The 16,236-nt window shown below is 41.0% G+C and overlaps 2 protein-coding genes across 2 annotated transcripts; both read left to right on the top strand.

Annotated features, from left to right (window-relative positions):
- The first annotated feature begins 153 nt into the window (after window positions 1-153).
- On the top strand, window positions 154-10,799 carry nelfb (negative elongation factor complex member B). The gene is made up of 13 exons (XM_084056023.1): window positions 154-395; window positions 1,132-1,292; window positions 1,677-1,776; window positions 2,887-3,117; window positions 3,475-3,660; window positions 4,708-4,820; window positions 4,913-5,015; window positions 5,463-5,558; window positions 7,109-7,251; window positions 7,575-7,681; window positions 8,401-8,542; window positions 8,929-9,037; window positions 10,223-10,799. Exons 1-13 carry the CDS (start codon window positions 294-296, stop codon window positions 10,412-10,414), a joined length of 1,785 nt encoding a protein of 594 aa, XP_083912149.1. The 5' UTR covers window positions 154-293; the 3' UTR covers window positions 10,415-10,799.
- Window positions 10,800-12,021: 1,222 nt separating this feature from the next.
- Window positions 12,022-15,032, top strand: LOC311044334 (P2Y purinoceptor 2). The gene is made up of 2 exons (XM_084055834.1): window positions 12,022-12,094; window positions 13,829-15,032. Exon 2 carries the CDS (start codon window positions 13,882-13,884, stop codon window positions 14,872-14,874), a length of 993 nt encoding a protein of 330 aa, XP_083911960.1. The 5' UTR covers window positions 12,022-12,094; window positions 13,829-13,881; the 3' UTR covers window positions 14,875-15,032.
- Window positions 15,033-16,236: the final 1,204 nt, after the last annotated feature.

Raw genomic sequence — 16,236 nt, 5'->3', positions numbered from 1 at the left:
CATTGAAACGTAACATTTGAGTACTTTTTTCCACCACTACACTGGCCTTGCAGCCCCTCCAGTTCAGAGAGTGCGGAACCTTTGTTAGTTTAGCCTCTGTTTTTTACGAACTGTTGATAGAGGTGCACCACGCACTTCCTGCCCATACCGGAAGTGTGCAACACTGACAGCGAAAAGAAAAACGAGCGCTGACTGTTGTGTTGTTTTATTATATTTTACATGTACTTCTGTTGTTATAAATAAATCTTTGGACACAAACACATTGATGATATTATTATCGAAGCATTGAAGCCATGTTTGCCGGACTGCCTGAGCTGGGGATCTCCCATGGAGAGGATCTGAAAGAAACTCTGACCAACTGCACTGAGCCTCTGAAAGCCATTGATCAGTTCCAGGTAATGTTTGATGGAGCTTATTGGTAACGAATGTTTTATTACAGTGGTTTTCAATCTTTTTAATGCCAAGGACCCCTAACTTGATATAAATTTGACCCCCAACTGAAAATGTATTGTGATTTGAGTTAAAAATGAGCAAAGATTTGAGTTAAAAATGTTCGCTTTGAAAAATATATATTCAAAGATATGCACATATTTTCAAGATTTTTCAAAAATAGCAGATCTACAAGCTCATAGCGCGGCACCGAGTGCCGCGCTATGAGCTTGTATCTGCTTGTATATCTGCTATTTTTAAGGTGTCATAGTATATTACTTGACACTGTATAAACAAACAAAAAACATGCAAGACTATATTAATTAAGTCTAATATGAGATGTTTTCGTCACTTTTCGAACAAATACTACTGCAGTTGATTGTGAACAATTTATAGTATTTATTTAACAAAGACAGTCAGTGCAAATACAAGCATTGAAAAACGTTTGCATTTATTTATTTTGGACATACACAACACATATGATTATTCTGTGCCTAATTTTACATCTAATTTTTAGTCTGCGATCAAACAATCAGTGTTTACTATGGGGAGTAGACCCATGTAGGTATAGTAAGTAAATATAGTAGGCCTCTCTCTCTCTCTCTCTTTGTCCAGACCACTACTGCCTGCATTGCCCTGCAATTGATGAATAGCTAAGTCATCTAATCCCCACTCTTGTTTTGGTGCCTTGTCTGGCCGCAGACAGAAAATGGCATCCTGTTGCCAACTCTCCAGTCTGCTCTGCCCTTCCTGGACCTCCATGGCACCCCTCGCTTGGAGTTTCATCAGTCGGTCTTTGATGAGCTACGAGATAAGCTGATGGAGAGAGTTGCCACCATTGCAGATGGCAAAGATGAGGACAGGTATGTGGTACATTCGTTTGAATAGTCGGTGTTCTCTTTACAGATCGTCGCTGTCCGGTGGAAAGCGTGTATCTCCAAAACCGTTACTTTTCAGGAAATGGAATTAAAATGTTCAGAGATAGTGAAAATAGCTGATCTACAATACCATGCGTGTTGTGAGATTGGCATGTAGATGGCCTTGTAGATCGGCTATTTTCACTGCTTTTGCTTGAAACCCCTTGTACGACGAAGTAGGGCATTAACTGATTAAAAAACATAGTTGAAATGTGGAGATACAAGGTTTCTGCCCGTTACCAATAATTTCTGTTTACATTGTTTTGTTGTATTGCACTGTGACCTCAAGTAAAAAGGTTTTAAATCTTCTTGACATCTATCAATCAACAGATATGGAAAGCTTGAGGAGCTGCTGGAGAAGAGCTTTCCGTTGGTCAAGATGCCTTCTATCCAACCGGTGGTCATGCAGGTGCTGAAGCATTTACCAAAGGCAAGTATCCTCCACTGTACTGTAGGTTCATTCATTTCCTGTGTGTCCACATATGCCTTCATATTGCATGTAGAAATTAGCATTCTGTTGATTCTCTGCCCTTGTTCAAAGACATATATTGACGTTATGGATCTTGCTAACATGTACATGTGGAGTGCTCCGTGGTTAAACAGTTATTTGACTTGTTGGCTTTAAACTATTCTCTGCTAGCATGTCACCCTATATTTAACCCATTAAGGCCTGAGGCCAATTCTACAAGTGTCTTCTAAATCCTAACAGTTTTTTTTTTTTAGATATTTTTTGGGGCTTTTCTGCCTTTATTTTCTGAGAGGAAAGTAGGCTGACAGGAAATTGGGAGAGAGATGGGGGGGATGACACACAGCAAAGGTCGTCGGGAACGGGAGTCGAACCCGCGACACGCTGTAAGACTGGATCACCAGACATGTGGTATGCGCCTGGACCGCTAGGCCAGCGGACGCCCAATCCTAACAGTTTTTGAGTGGTGCCAACCACTCCTACATTTGACTTTGTCTGTCCGTCCGTCCGTCCGTCCGTCCGTCCGTATGTTTGAGCACGGCTGATTGGTCAAGCTTCACGTGACACGTGACAATATGTTGTCACGTGTCACGTGACAACATATTGTTGCTGATTGCAACACAAGGATGCAACCAGTTACACTTTCAAAGGCACCACTCTCTTCACACTGGGTGTGATTTTTTTTTAAACACTTATGTTGCTATATCAGTGGTGCTCAAACTTTTTCATATCAAGGACCCCCAAAATGTGTTTGGCCGCGCACCCCCATCTCAAAATATTTTGTTCCAGGGACCCCCAGAAGCAAAGATTTGAGTTATGAGATTGTATATCTGCTATTTTTGAATAGCCAAAATGTAAAATAATGCTTTTTAGCTCGAATCTGAAAATGACACAGATGCGTTCCCCGTCTTAACGGGTTAAAAGCTTCAAGATACAGTATATTTCCGGCAATGATATTTTATTTTGAATCTTACCCAAATGAGTTTCAGCAACAGACAACTGATTTACATAGGGCAGCTCACATGTGTCTTCCCATTTACTAGCTAACTAAAGCTTGGCCCTTGGTTTTAACAGGTGCCAGAGAAGAAGCTAAAGATGGTGATGGCCGACAAGGAGCTGTACAAGGTCTGTGCCGTGGAGGTCAAACGTCAGATCTGGCAGGACAACCAGGCTCTGTTTGGAGATGAAGTCTCGCCCCTGCTCAAGCAGTACATTGTGGAGAAGGAAGCAGCGTTGTTCAGCAGTGAGGTCTCCATTCTGCACAACTTCTTCAGCCCTTCCCCAAAAGCGAGGCGCCAAGGAGAGGTGAGTTACTGTCCGTGGATGACTGATGGAAGTAAGATGGAATAGACAGTTCCGTAAAAGTTTTGAGATGAATGTGAATGATTGAAATTTTGCATTTGTGGTGTTTGCTTTTAAGAAGATCGCCTCACTGCAGTTTTTATGCTTCATATGAACCAGTGACCCAAATCCCTATAAAAAATTTGGGGCCGGGCGACTGTTATAAACAAAGTTTTACCCACAATAACTTCCCCTGCTCATCTCCTGTGTCTCTCATTAAAAAAAAAACTGAGTGAACTACCCACGACTCTTTAAAGAACTGTCTGTGTAGGAGCCCTGTGTGCTCTGCTGCTGTTAACCGTTCCTGTTGCCTGTGTATAGGTGGTCCTGAAGCTGACCCAGATGATCGGGAAGAACGTGAAGCTGTACGACATGGTGCTGCAGTTCTTACGGACGCTCTTCCTGCGCACGCGTAACGTCCACTACTGCACGCTGAGAGCCGAGCTGCTCATGTCCCTCCATGAGTTGGACATCAGCGAGATCTGCACCGTAGATCCCTGTCACAAGGTACCGGGTTTGAACAGAGAGACGAACAGTTCTGATAGTTGTGTCCAGTAGCATCACTGCTTCAGGGTTTCGTTTGTTTCTACATTCTTTATCTATTTATGTAGGGGATTCAGTCCTTTAGTTCAGGGATCTTCAACAGGGGGTCCGGGACTCCTAGGGGGTCCTCAGAGCTACTATAGGGGGTCAGCCAAATCTTTGTGTGATAGGATTTAGTTTTTTTACAACCGCTTGAACCCTAGAATTCATTTTCTGAGGGGAACATTAGCCGAAAATAGCAGATCTACAAGCTCTCAACGCCTCGCAGCGCTTGTAGATCGGCTATTTTTGGCAAAGAGGCTATAGGTGTAGAGGGAAAAAAGAGCAGACTAAGCAAAAAAAAACTTTAATCTGAAACACAATTTTATACAATATAGAGTAGGGGGTCCCTGCTTCATCTCTCTCTCAGCTAGGGAGTCCTTGGCCTGAAAACGTTGAAGACCCCTGCTTTAGTTTAGTCAACCAAATTTTTAAGCTCCTTATAAAAAGTAATGTGTTGTCATTTTATGTATTGTTTGTTTTTCAAATAATGAATTGTTTGTGTAAGGGATAATGAACGCTGAACAGTGAGCCGTCATTATTGAGAAATAAATTACTCAATCTGAATTGAGTGATACAAACATCAACATATGAACAGTCTAGCCAACGTTTTGCTAGGATATTGGAATGTAGCTAAGGAACTGCATTACTTTACAAGTCAAGCTCACCAGTTTTCAGTCAATTTTGTTTTTAAAAAAATGATCAGAATATAACCATCAAGGCTGTCCTTTACTCTGTTATAATTGCAACTGAAGTGATGCTATCGGAAAGTGCCTTTTTTCTAACTGCATCGCCGTCATGGCAATAATAGCAGTGAACAGTAAAGATAGAAATGGTCAATAACACTTGAGGCGAGTGTCATAATGCGTAAATTAAACCCATCAAGAAATGATCATGGCATTAATTCATATTGACATAACAAATAAACCTTCTCTTTCACTTGCATGTTCTCTTTCACTTTTATGTTGACAGTTCACCTGGTGCCTGGATGCTTGCATTCGTGAGAAGTTTGTGGACGCCAAGCGAGCCAGAGAGTTGCAGGGCTTCCTTGACGGAGTGAAAAAAGGACAAGAGCAGGTCCTCGGGTAAGGGAGGAGATGCAATGCTAATCTGTATTATTAGGAATTCATAATGATTCCCCACTAATGGAAGTAATCTCCTGTCCTTGCTTTCTCAGGGACCTGTCTATGATCCTGTGTGACCCATTTGCTTGTAACACACTGGTGCTGAGTACAGTCAGGAACTTACAGGAGCTGCTCGGTCAAGATGCTCTACCCAGGGTAACGATGCACTCCAAGTACATTTGGCTAATATTCAGCGACGCGTTGTGAGCTTGTAGATCGGCTATTTTCAAATAGCCGAAGTATATATAGGGCTAAAGTGGTCAATGTATGTTATGTAATAACAATCAAAATCTATTAACTAAAGTTTTCAAATAAATGTAGTGGAGTAAAAAGTACAATATTTGCCTCTGATATGTTGTGGAGTAGAAGTAAAGGTATAGAAATGTTTAAATAGTCTCATTAAAGTAAAAGTAAGTACAGTATTACAATTAAGTACAGTACTTGAGTAAATGCACTTTGTTACTTTACATCACTGTATATGTGGGGCCGCTGGAATCAATGTACAGCTACAGGTTGGCACCACAGAACATGACACCAAACTAATACAAATAATAATTATTGGAGGTTTTAATGAATTAATTTGTATGTATTTATGCTGAACAGGACAGCCCAGACCTCATGCTGCTGCTCAGAATGCTCTCACTGGGTCAAGGTGCTTGGGACATGATTGACAGTCAGGTCTTCAGGGAGCCTCGTTTGGTAAGCATTTCTCTGCGGCTTCTTATGTTTCTGAGAGCTTTTAAAGGACGATCTGCGAAGCGCACATCGTCAGTACTGCTCTGCTTCAGCATTATTCAGTCGTAGGAATTAAGAATCTGAATCGTTAGCTCCTTTTATCAATGCTGCCATGTTTTCAATTGAAAGACTCTTTGAAAAACAATGATGTCATGTATCCTGTATCTATGCTGTTGAAAAGGAAAATGTAGGATTATCGTAATTTGTTTTAACAAGTTGAAACAATTTCAAATGACATGCATTAATTATTTTCCCTACTGTTTCTATACTGTGTTCAAACTGAGAGATAACAGCTGAAAACCTGCGTAGGCCATGAATCAATAAAGGAATTAATTACGAATCAGACCGATAAGCAGAATTACTTCTGCATCTTGTCAATTCCCATTCAGACTAGACTTGCACATTGGAGCGGCAACAGTACAACTCAAGTCCTCTCTCGCCAGTCATGGAACATACATTTAATGTAGGATACTAATTGCCTCTGTGCATAACCGTGGTCCCCAGGTTTCCAGAAGGTGGCATAACCCATTAACTGTCACGGTTCATTTTCCCATAGCTTCTCTCATAGCATAGTTTGATTGGCTCGGCAGCAGATTTGAACTGGAGTGGAAGCGCATTATGAAGGTGTTATATGTTTCCGGTTCTTGATTCATATTTGATCAACACTTCCTACTGGAGTTTTGCGACCGTGTTAAACGACCGTGTTAAACGTGTTAAACATAGGGCAGTGAAAGGAACAGCTCCCTCTTACCTCCGGGCTATGGTCAATGCCTACACCCCTGACCGACCACTTCGGTCTGCCACCTCGGGGCGACTGATTGCCTCGTCACTCAAGGGTCCTTCTGGTCGATCGACATGGTCACAACTTTTTTTCTGTTCTGGCCCCACAGTGGTGGAATGAACTTCCCACTGATGTCAGGACAGCAGAGTCACTGCCCATCTTTCGCCGCAGGCTGAAAACCCACCTCTTCAGGAAACACTACCCTTCCTCTTTGCCTGGCCTATTTGTTGTTAACTAGTTGTACGAACTATTGTTGTACTGTTTTATTGGATCTTGTTTAGTCGATACACTTTTTTTATTAGCTTGTGCTCACTTGATTTTGCTATTGTGTCTCATCTGTTTAAGAAACTAGGTAGCAGATATATTGCACTTTCACCTTAGCGCTAGGTATACTCTTGGTTGCTTGTTTTTACGGGAAATGCACTTAAGACTTCTGGTGATTAGTAGTTTCGTTCCCTACCTATGTTGAATGCACTTATTGTAAGTCGCTTTGGATAAAAGCGTCTGCTAAATGACTGTAATGTAATGTAAAATGAACTGGAGGAAATGGGTATGCCACCTTCTGGAAACCCATGGGACTACAGTCTATTGAGGAACCTCTGGTCTCATTTACTGCTCATATTGTTTGTTGCTTCATTGTTTATGAAGCATTGACATGTCACATGATCCCTTGCATTAGTACATTGGATTATTTGGATTGTTTTATTTCCTTTTGTCTCTTACTTTTTTTTAGGATTTAGAGGTGGTGACCCGTTTCCTGCCAGCGATGATGTCTGTGGTTGTGGACGACTACACCTTCTCCATGGACCAGAAACTGCCCAGTGAGGAGAAGAGCTCTCTGTCTTACCCTACCACTCTACCTGATGCCTTCACCAGGTAACCACCGCCACTATCTGCCAAGTACTGTTACAATTGTTTTTTTTAATTAAGAATTATATTCATACTAGTAAATACTAATAGTGGGTAGTGGTTAGTTACTTGACATTGTTACCATTTATTGATATGCAAGGACAGGCTTTTTGGAATCTGCAGTGATACTCTGTTTTAACCGATTAAGACCTGAGTCCGATTCTTAAAAATGTTTTCTAAATCCTAACAGTTTTTTGAAAAAAATATAAAAAACATTTTTTCACGATTTTTCGAATACGGCGCTTTAGGAACAGCTTTGATCGATTTGAGTGTCCCTCCTCCAACCCCAGGTTTCTGCAGGAGAACAGGGTTGCCTGTGAGATGGGCCTCTACTACATCCTCCACATCGCCAAGCTGAGGAACAAGAACGCCTTACAGAGGCTACTCCCTGCATTAGGTGAGCATTGCGTTAGGGCTGTCACCATCATGCCATTTTACATGACAATTAATTGTTAGGCTTTGAAGTTGCACAGGGCAGATATGACAAATAACCTAAATATACAAAGGCATATTTAATTTAACTATACTTTCAAATAAACATTAATGGTGGAAATAGTCGATATATCGCGTTGTGAGCTTATAGATTTTCACTATTTTAAAAAATATTTGAAAATATATGAAAGTTTTTCAACATGGAAACGATTAGGCGATTACAGTATGTAGTAATTGTGACAGGCCTACTTTGCATTAGATGTTCCATTCCCCCCCCACACTTCCGTTTCATCTCAGCAGTCCAGTAAATTTGTCCTGCTGTAAATCAAATGAGTCAAAGCATATGCTTGCTGGTTATCAGAAATGGGAATTAAAAAATATGTTTTAAATATATATATATATATTTTTTTTTGTGAACAGAAATGACGAACATTATGACAGCTTCCTTTCTCAGCTTTTGGGAGGTGTAGTCCCAGACTCTATTTAGCATTCGTAAGATTGCGGAAGTTTAAGTAGTCTGGCTACGCAAGACTAGCCCAACTAGTAGAGCATTAGTGATTCCTTTTCCGTTAACTAAATTTGTAAAGCACCTCCGACCATGTCCAGTGAAAGGGATCATTTAAATACATGCGAGTCCCAAGACGAGACCTGTGATGCCAACGTTTGTGTGTCATTGACCTACAGTGGAGACTCACAATGACATGGCCTTTGGGGACATCTTCCTGCATCTGTTGACGGGACACCTCACTCTGCTCTCTGACGAGTTTGGATCAGAAGAGTTCTGCTCCGTTGTCTTTGACGGCTTCCTTCTCACGTCTTTCTCCAGGTCTGTTGCTTGTCAAGGGAAAATAAATGTTTTTGCATGCATTTACTGCTGGGCAATATATAAATAATGATATTTATATACAGTATGATATATGAGAGTAGATATCATCCAGGACTTTGGATATCGTAATATCGAAATAGCCGATCTAGAAGCTCACAACACGTCACATAGCGACGCGCTGTGAGCTTTTAGATCTGCTATTTTTTCAACATTTTTGAAAAGAAAATAATTATATTAGTGTCACAGCACAATATCGATAGCGAGGTATTTGATAAGAAATATGATATTTCATTTTGTCCATATCATCCAGCCCTACATGCATGGAAACATAACATTCTTTGACACTGTTGTTTTTGTTTTGTGATTTGTTTCTGTATGCGGTCCAGTAAAGAGAATGTCCACAGACATACTCTACGTATGTTACTTCATCTTCACCACAAAGTGCTGCCTTCAACCGTGGAGACTTTGATGAAAACCCTTGAGCCTCCCAAACAGGTTGGTAATGTCTCATGTCTTCACAGGCTGGGTAATAATTAAAGTACTGTATTCATTAAATAAATTCACTTGCTTGACAGTCAAAGACATTTGAAACCATTGGCACAAAATGCAAGTGCCTCAATGTCCCATATTAGATGCCAGATGTTTAAGCCTTTAAGCTTTCTCCCTGGTTGCTGCTGCTGGCAGTGCCGCTGGCCATAAAGTGATGTGTATGTATTTATTGTAAATAATAATAAATCCATGTTTTTTTTTTTTTTAGATGTGTGTAATCCTTCTGCTTAGCCATTGCTAACGCTAATACACCGGTAATTTTCTGTCACAGACCATCATTTTCTTGTTGAACCATTAGCCAAAACGTTACGTTAATATCAACAGTCTTTGATATAACTGCCCCGACCTCTGGTGATCCAATCATTTAGTGCCATCTTGTGGTGAGAGTTTTGTTTGCACTTTGCAGTGCTTTCACCTTGCAATCGCTGGGTCCACGCGGGTCTTCTTGTGAATGGACCCGAGACAGAGCCGGGTCCGCGTCGGACCCTTGGGTATTCAGGGGGCTTACCCAAAGTCCTCTACTCTGAGCATTTCCATAGGAATAAAATAATATAGTTTTCATAGATACTGGACCATACCTGCACTGCCCTCCACCAGACTTTGGGACTGCGACTATAAAAAAATCTAATAATAGCTTAGATTCTGGAAAAGTGAAAAACTGGACATCCTCACTCCCTGCATGCTATATGCCAATGGACAGTGTGCAAGTGCATTTAGATTATTCAACCCACTGAGGAGACAAATGGATGAGGACGGAAGAACTGACTTTTTTAAAATTAATTTCTTTATAGTAACATGTTTGCATAAAGATATAGCTCATTACTAGTGCTGTTTAACACCCTTTTTTGCTAATGATTACCAAGTGTGCCACCAATTCTGGAGGGCATTGTAAGCCAAGATGAGATTTATGTTTATTGTCTGTTTTTCAAAAACAGATTTGTCTTGCATATCAATCTCCCTTCAATCATCAACGTAAGACATAAAAGGATCATCTAACATAAATCTGACGACAGGAAAGATCTGTTGCCATGCTCACACATCCACTGTGCGTGCGGTTGCATAGTGTGAAATCTGACCTGCATGTACTGTACTGACACATGTATTATGCTGTGCTTTGGCCGGCGACCACAGAGCAGCGAGCCAGTGAAGGAACTGTACAGCCAGCTGACCGAGAAGCTGGAGGCCCAGAAGAAGAGCCCTCCTCAACCAGATGAAGCTCCGTCCCTGGACCTGGGGCTCCACCCTGTCACGGTCCCCACTACCGCCACCACCACCACCTCCTCCTCCTCCACCTCCTCCTCCGCTCCCCCAACACCTCTGTGAGACGGGCGGGGGCTCATCCATTATCATCAGCAGCAATGGACAGAAGATCAAATGGTCTTATAGATGACTCAGATTGTATAGCCTTGAGTTGAGATGAGATTGGCTTGTGGAAGAAAAAAAAAGACTGAAAATTCTACATGTCTTGTAAGATTTTTTTTGTCAAGGGTTGGTCTTTTTTTTGTTGTTTGTTATGGAAAGGGTCTTCCAGCTATGAAGGTGTAATCATGTGGCCAACTTTTCTTTTTCTCTCCACGGGGGAAATGTTACTTTTATAATGAACGCTGTCTTGCATTATTGTCCAAATATGTAGTTGGGCTGATACTGTGTGTTAAGTGCAAGTGTAGTGCAAGAATCCTGTAAATAAATAATTATATAGAAGTAAAAACTGGGTGTTATTCTGTTATTGTTGTACAGAATGACTGTTTAAAAAAAGAATTCAAACAGGAAACAGCCGTTACTAACTCTTGACAGAGAATTGGAAGCACACAATTGTCTAGAATGTTATTGTAGCTGCAACATTAAGATCTCCATTCACTGGAACCAATTGGAAAGGGTGTCCACATTTGGTCATATACAGGGTAACCGAAAGGCTTGCTCCAAAACACAATCGCCCCCATTTTTTCTTGTATTCGTTTTACTGAGGTTAAGGTTAGGCATAAGGTTAGGTTTAGGCATAGTTTTACTGAGGTTACGTTAAGGTTTAGGCATAGTTTTATTGAGGTTACGTTAAGGTTTTGGCATAGTTTTATTGAGGTTACGTTTAGGAATACCTGGTGGCGACCGTTCTGAGCCAACAGGTATTCGTAAATGTAACCTCAGTGAAACTGTGCCTAAAACTAATCTTATTCCTAATCTACCTCCAGTAAAACTATGCCTAACATTATTCCTAACCTTAACCTCAATAAAACGACGAATAAAAGAATACAAGAACCTTTGGGGGTGAGCGGTCCGCAAAAAAATGGGGGCCTTCCGGTTACCAAGTAATGTGCTTGCTGGTGATGTTTTAGCGCAAACTGTTGTCTGAACTATATAGATATAGAAGCCTATTAAAAGCTTATGGTTTGCATGAAGTAGAACCTGCCAGTTATAATCGTAACCAGCACTTCCCTAACACTGCTAATTCTTCATTCTGTCCACCATCAATGGGCACAACGCACATTATGTAGCATAGTATTATGGAAAAAAATAACCTGTGTTACAAGGATCCAATGAGTTATTTAGTCACAAGCTCTTGTTATATATACTTTTCAACGGTTAAATCCGTATTTCAACCTGGCGTCCTTTTTTTGGGCATGTCATACATATGTAGAATTTATTTTCTTTTGAATCCTTCAAAAACTGCAGAAATTGCCATGCCAACAACGCAATACTAATTTTGCTACTTTTTCATGACACTGTCAATTACAATAAACTATAAAATGGCCCTTTAATTTATTAAAAAACTTAAAAGATGAAATGTGGAGATGCCAGGTTTCTGCTTAGCTCATACAATATCTGCTTCTGTTTCTCATAGCCCATCTGTCTTCTGTCTGGTGATCATTGTAACTTGAAGGCTGAACCTGAAAAAAATAACCTCAAGGCATCTTGCCTTCAGTATCTCTCCACCCCTTACAGTAACCAGAGGTGTTCTAACGAAGCAGCCGCAACACCACCTACTGAGGACACATCAAGTTCATTCTGGTAAGAGTGCTTAGAGTGTACCACTGAATGGCATCTACACATTGGAATATAGTAAAACGATATGAAGATAAATCTGTACTCTGTTTAAAGATGTATGTATTTAACAGTTTTTTATTTGAAGTATTTGTACACACATTTTGGAGTGTGCCCACATCCTGTGTGAAGGATCATTATGACTACCTATATAGGCTTATAGAATAAGTGTTATAAGAAAGATTAATTACATTAGATAAAATGTTTGTTAACAGAATTGATAATCTTACTTCTGGGATATTTGAAAACGTCCTAAACTGTTGGGCGGTGGCAAGTGCAAGTTTTTGCAGAAAATGCACTTAAGACTTCTGGTGATTAGTAGTTTCGTTCCCTCCCTTGAATGCACTTATTGTAAGTCGCTTTGGATAAAAGCGTCTGCTAAATGACTGTAATGTAATGTAATGTTTTCTCTTGCACAGGAAAGGCAAGGGTTTCATTTCCTTAACAAACGTACAGCAAAAATGTATTGTGGCCGAGACTGTTTGTCCCCCTGTCCGTACGTCCATCTGTGTGTCCATGTGTGTGTGTGTCTGTCCGTCTGTGTACAGCTATTCACCGAAACTGTGTGTGTGTGCGTGTGTGTGCATGAAACTATGCACACACACTCCCTGGAGGCCAGAGCAGAACCTCTGCTCCACATTTTTCACATCAGCCTTATAGCGCCACTTTTTGCCGATTTTTGCTAAACACATTTCTTATAGTACTCCTACAGATTTTTGTTCAAACATCACGCAAATCTGTATAGTCATGTGATCAAGACAGATCTGTCCGATTTTTCATATTCCATTCTGATCATCTAAGATTGGCATCTAGACTTTGCAGGAGTGGCTCGTTTTGAACAAAATGCCACAAATCATGAATGCAGCATCCAATTGCTGTGAAACTTCATAATGTCATGTTATAGCACCACCAGAAGGCCGATTTCAGCAAATCCCTTTTTTATCAGCTCACAGGGCTGATCATTGAATAGACGCGCAACTAGTCGTCACTTTTGCATCACTTTCTCATCACATGAGGGCTCAATGCCCTCTCAGAATATGGCATCTAAATGGGACAAGACTGCAGCGCAGCAGATGTTCACACCTTCATGTAGGTGTGAACATCTGTGGTAGACAAAATAATGATGCTTGGAACGCATTGTATCCATTATGCTTTTGAGATTGTTTGAGAGTGATATTGGATGCCATATTTCCATGGTATCCTAGTATCTTTGAAGCTTTAGCCTACATTGTTCTCTTTGCACTCTACTTTTGTGACTACTAAGCGTTGTTTGTTGACTAGGGCAGTGGTTCTCAATCTGAGGGCCGGGACCCCCAGGGGGGTCCCCAGATGACAGTGAAGTGATTTTTTGTGACTTTTAAGACCTTTTTAATTCCTAAAAAAGGAAAGAAAAGAAAAAGGGCATTACTGCATCAGAAGTAATCAACAAACTATACTATAAAAACATTGGCCAAATTGTCAAATAATATAAGAAAGAGGCGATCAAATTGAGAATAGCCGATCTACAAGCGAGGTGTTCTGAGCTTGTAGATATGTTATTTTTTTCACAATATCTATCTGTGGAACCGAGGGTTGTAATGAACTAGGCCAAAGTTCATGCATTTACTCATTTCACTCTTGTAACTCGCTCTGCATAAGAGCTTCTGCTAAATACCTAAATTATACATGAACATACGAGCTGATTGTTTCTTTTTCATGTAGGTGTGAAACCGCAATCTTCCTTCCGCGACCCATTCTGAAACCGGCTGTGAGAAATGAACACCACAATGGTTCCCACCATCCTGCCTCTGAAGAGCAGCGGCAACATGTCATCATACACCAGCACAGCACCGCTGGTGCAGCAACACATATGTCTCACCGTTCTCCTTTGCCTGGTCTTCATCCTGGGCTTCTTTCTCAACAGCTTCAGCCTCTGGGTCTTCTGCTGCCGCATGTCGCGGTGGAACTCTGGCACCGTGCTGCAGTTCCACCTGGCCCTCAGCGACGCCATAGCCCTGCCCGTCTCCCCCATGGTGGCCGTGTACTTCTCCATCGGTAGTAACAAGGTTCTGTGCTATTTTCAGATTGCGCTGTTCGCTTCGCACGTTCACAGCAGCATCATATTCCTCACACTCATCAGCATCCATCGATATGTGGCCGTGGTACACTTCAACGAGGACGCTCGCATGAAACAAAAAGGATTCGTCCAAAAACTGTGTGCCTCAGTGTGGGCTCTGGTTTTGATCCTGTCCGTGGTCTGTGCTTCCCTTCTTCCGTCCAGTAAGGAGGGGGGACATGAGCATTGTCTCAGCATCCACCAGAATCATCTGATAGATACATATTTTGTCATTAACATCTTCTTGTGGATCGTATTCCTGCTACCTTTCACTGTGTCTGCCGTTTTCTACTGCCGTCTGGCAAGCACAGTAGCTCGCCTTAATATTGACACAGCCAAGGGCCTGGCGGTCAAGGTGAAATCTCAGAAGATGATAGGCGTCTGCTTGGTGATATTTGGTCTGAGCTTTCTGCCATGTAATTTGGTAAGGACAGTGGCTGTTGTGTTGAAAAAGTACTATCCAGAACAGGAGGAAATCCTTCCACGGATAGACACTGCTTACTATGCCTCCTGGATCTGGAGTGAACTGTTGAACAGCTGTCTGAATCCATTGTTGTACTGCTTTGCTTCACAGAAGTTCAGAGATGCATTCCAGTCTCTCAGGAAACCAATGAGGAAATCAATCAGGAAATCAAAGAGAGACTCAGAATAAGAGCGCTTTACAGCTCCGAAATGTCTGCAAATAATTATTACAATTAATAATGATTTATTTACTAGACTGTAGTTGCATACCATGTTTCATCCAATTGTCTTTGCACTGAAGCTGTGTCCTCTTTCTTTTGCATTCAATTTATTTTCTTGGGTATACATTGAAATTTCAATAGGCAGTTAGAATTAAATAAATAAACATTTAAAATACAATTGAGATTAAAACAGGGAGGAGATGGTCACGACATGCAATCGTGCCTGGAATTTGTTGTTAAACTCAAGTTTCAAGAATTTGCCTGAAATATTCCTGAGGCTCTGTGAGGGACTGTATCCTGATTTTTTTATTTGTATGTATTTCTTCTGTAGTCTGCCATGGGTTGTGTAATGTTAGCAAACTTGCAATGTTAACTTATTCAACAGTTACACTCATTGGAAATCACTTCGCGTAGCCTATAAGCATTGCCAAAAGGCTACAGCACTGATATGTCAAATTCCTGATTTTCTGTAAATGAACATACCTGTAAACTAAGGATTAGGTCAAAGTCTGTGAAAAAGTCACCGTGATAATTAGGCTTGTGTGTATGTTGTGTCCTTTGTTTTGTTTTGTCTCCTGCCTTGTGCACAGGTAAATAACAGATCTAGACGCTAACTTGTAGATCTGTTCTTTTTGGCATGTGACATCATCCTACTGTAGTATAATGAGGCTTACATAAATAGATATAGACTTTTATTGATCCCACAAGGTAAATGTGGTTGTCATGGCAGTAGTGCAGTGTGAAATACAGGCTAGATGTAGGAAGAAAAGGTCAAACTAGGAATTTAAAAAAAGGTAAAAAATAGTGAATACATTTGTATTTTGTCCAAACTGTATGGTAGAGTATGGTAATACAATATAACTTACAATAAAATACAATAAAACGTTTTGTTGTGTTGTTGGCTGACTACTTTATAGGGTTTAGACTTTTAACATCAAGTAGTAGTTAGAAAAAATGCTGACAACAGGTGCTGATGTCATACTGGCATCATAGATGACTGATGTCAACTAGCTATAAGTAGACAGAAGTGAACATAAGATTTCTGATCCTAGCCCCAAAGTGACACCCTCCTCCGGTGAGCCGAACGTACCCTGTCCATAAACGTCATGATCCTCGTGGGTGTCGTCTTGTACTTGCTCGCAATGAGCAGCTTTGGCCTTGCTGTTAAGGCTCAAGACTGTCCCCGACCTACAGCAGGGCCGAACACCATTTTGAGTAGTGAAGACATTGTTAAAGTGACCTTTCCAGACGGAGATAAAGTCACCTTTGACTGTGAGATTGGCTATGTGATTGCAGGGGGCACTCGGAGATACACATGCACCGCTGGAACC

Source organism: Gymnoscopelus microlampas (assembly GCF_963454915.1).
Source record: "Gymnoscopelus microlampas genome assembly, chromosome: 4".
NCBI classification, from domain to species: domain Eukaryota; kingdom Metazoa; phylum Chordata; class Actinopteri; order Myctophiformes; family Myctophidae; genus Gymnoscopelus; species Gymnoscopelus microlampas.
This window is presented reverse-complemented; position numbering and strand designations above follow the sequence as displayed.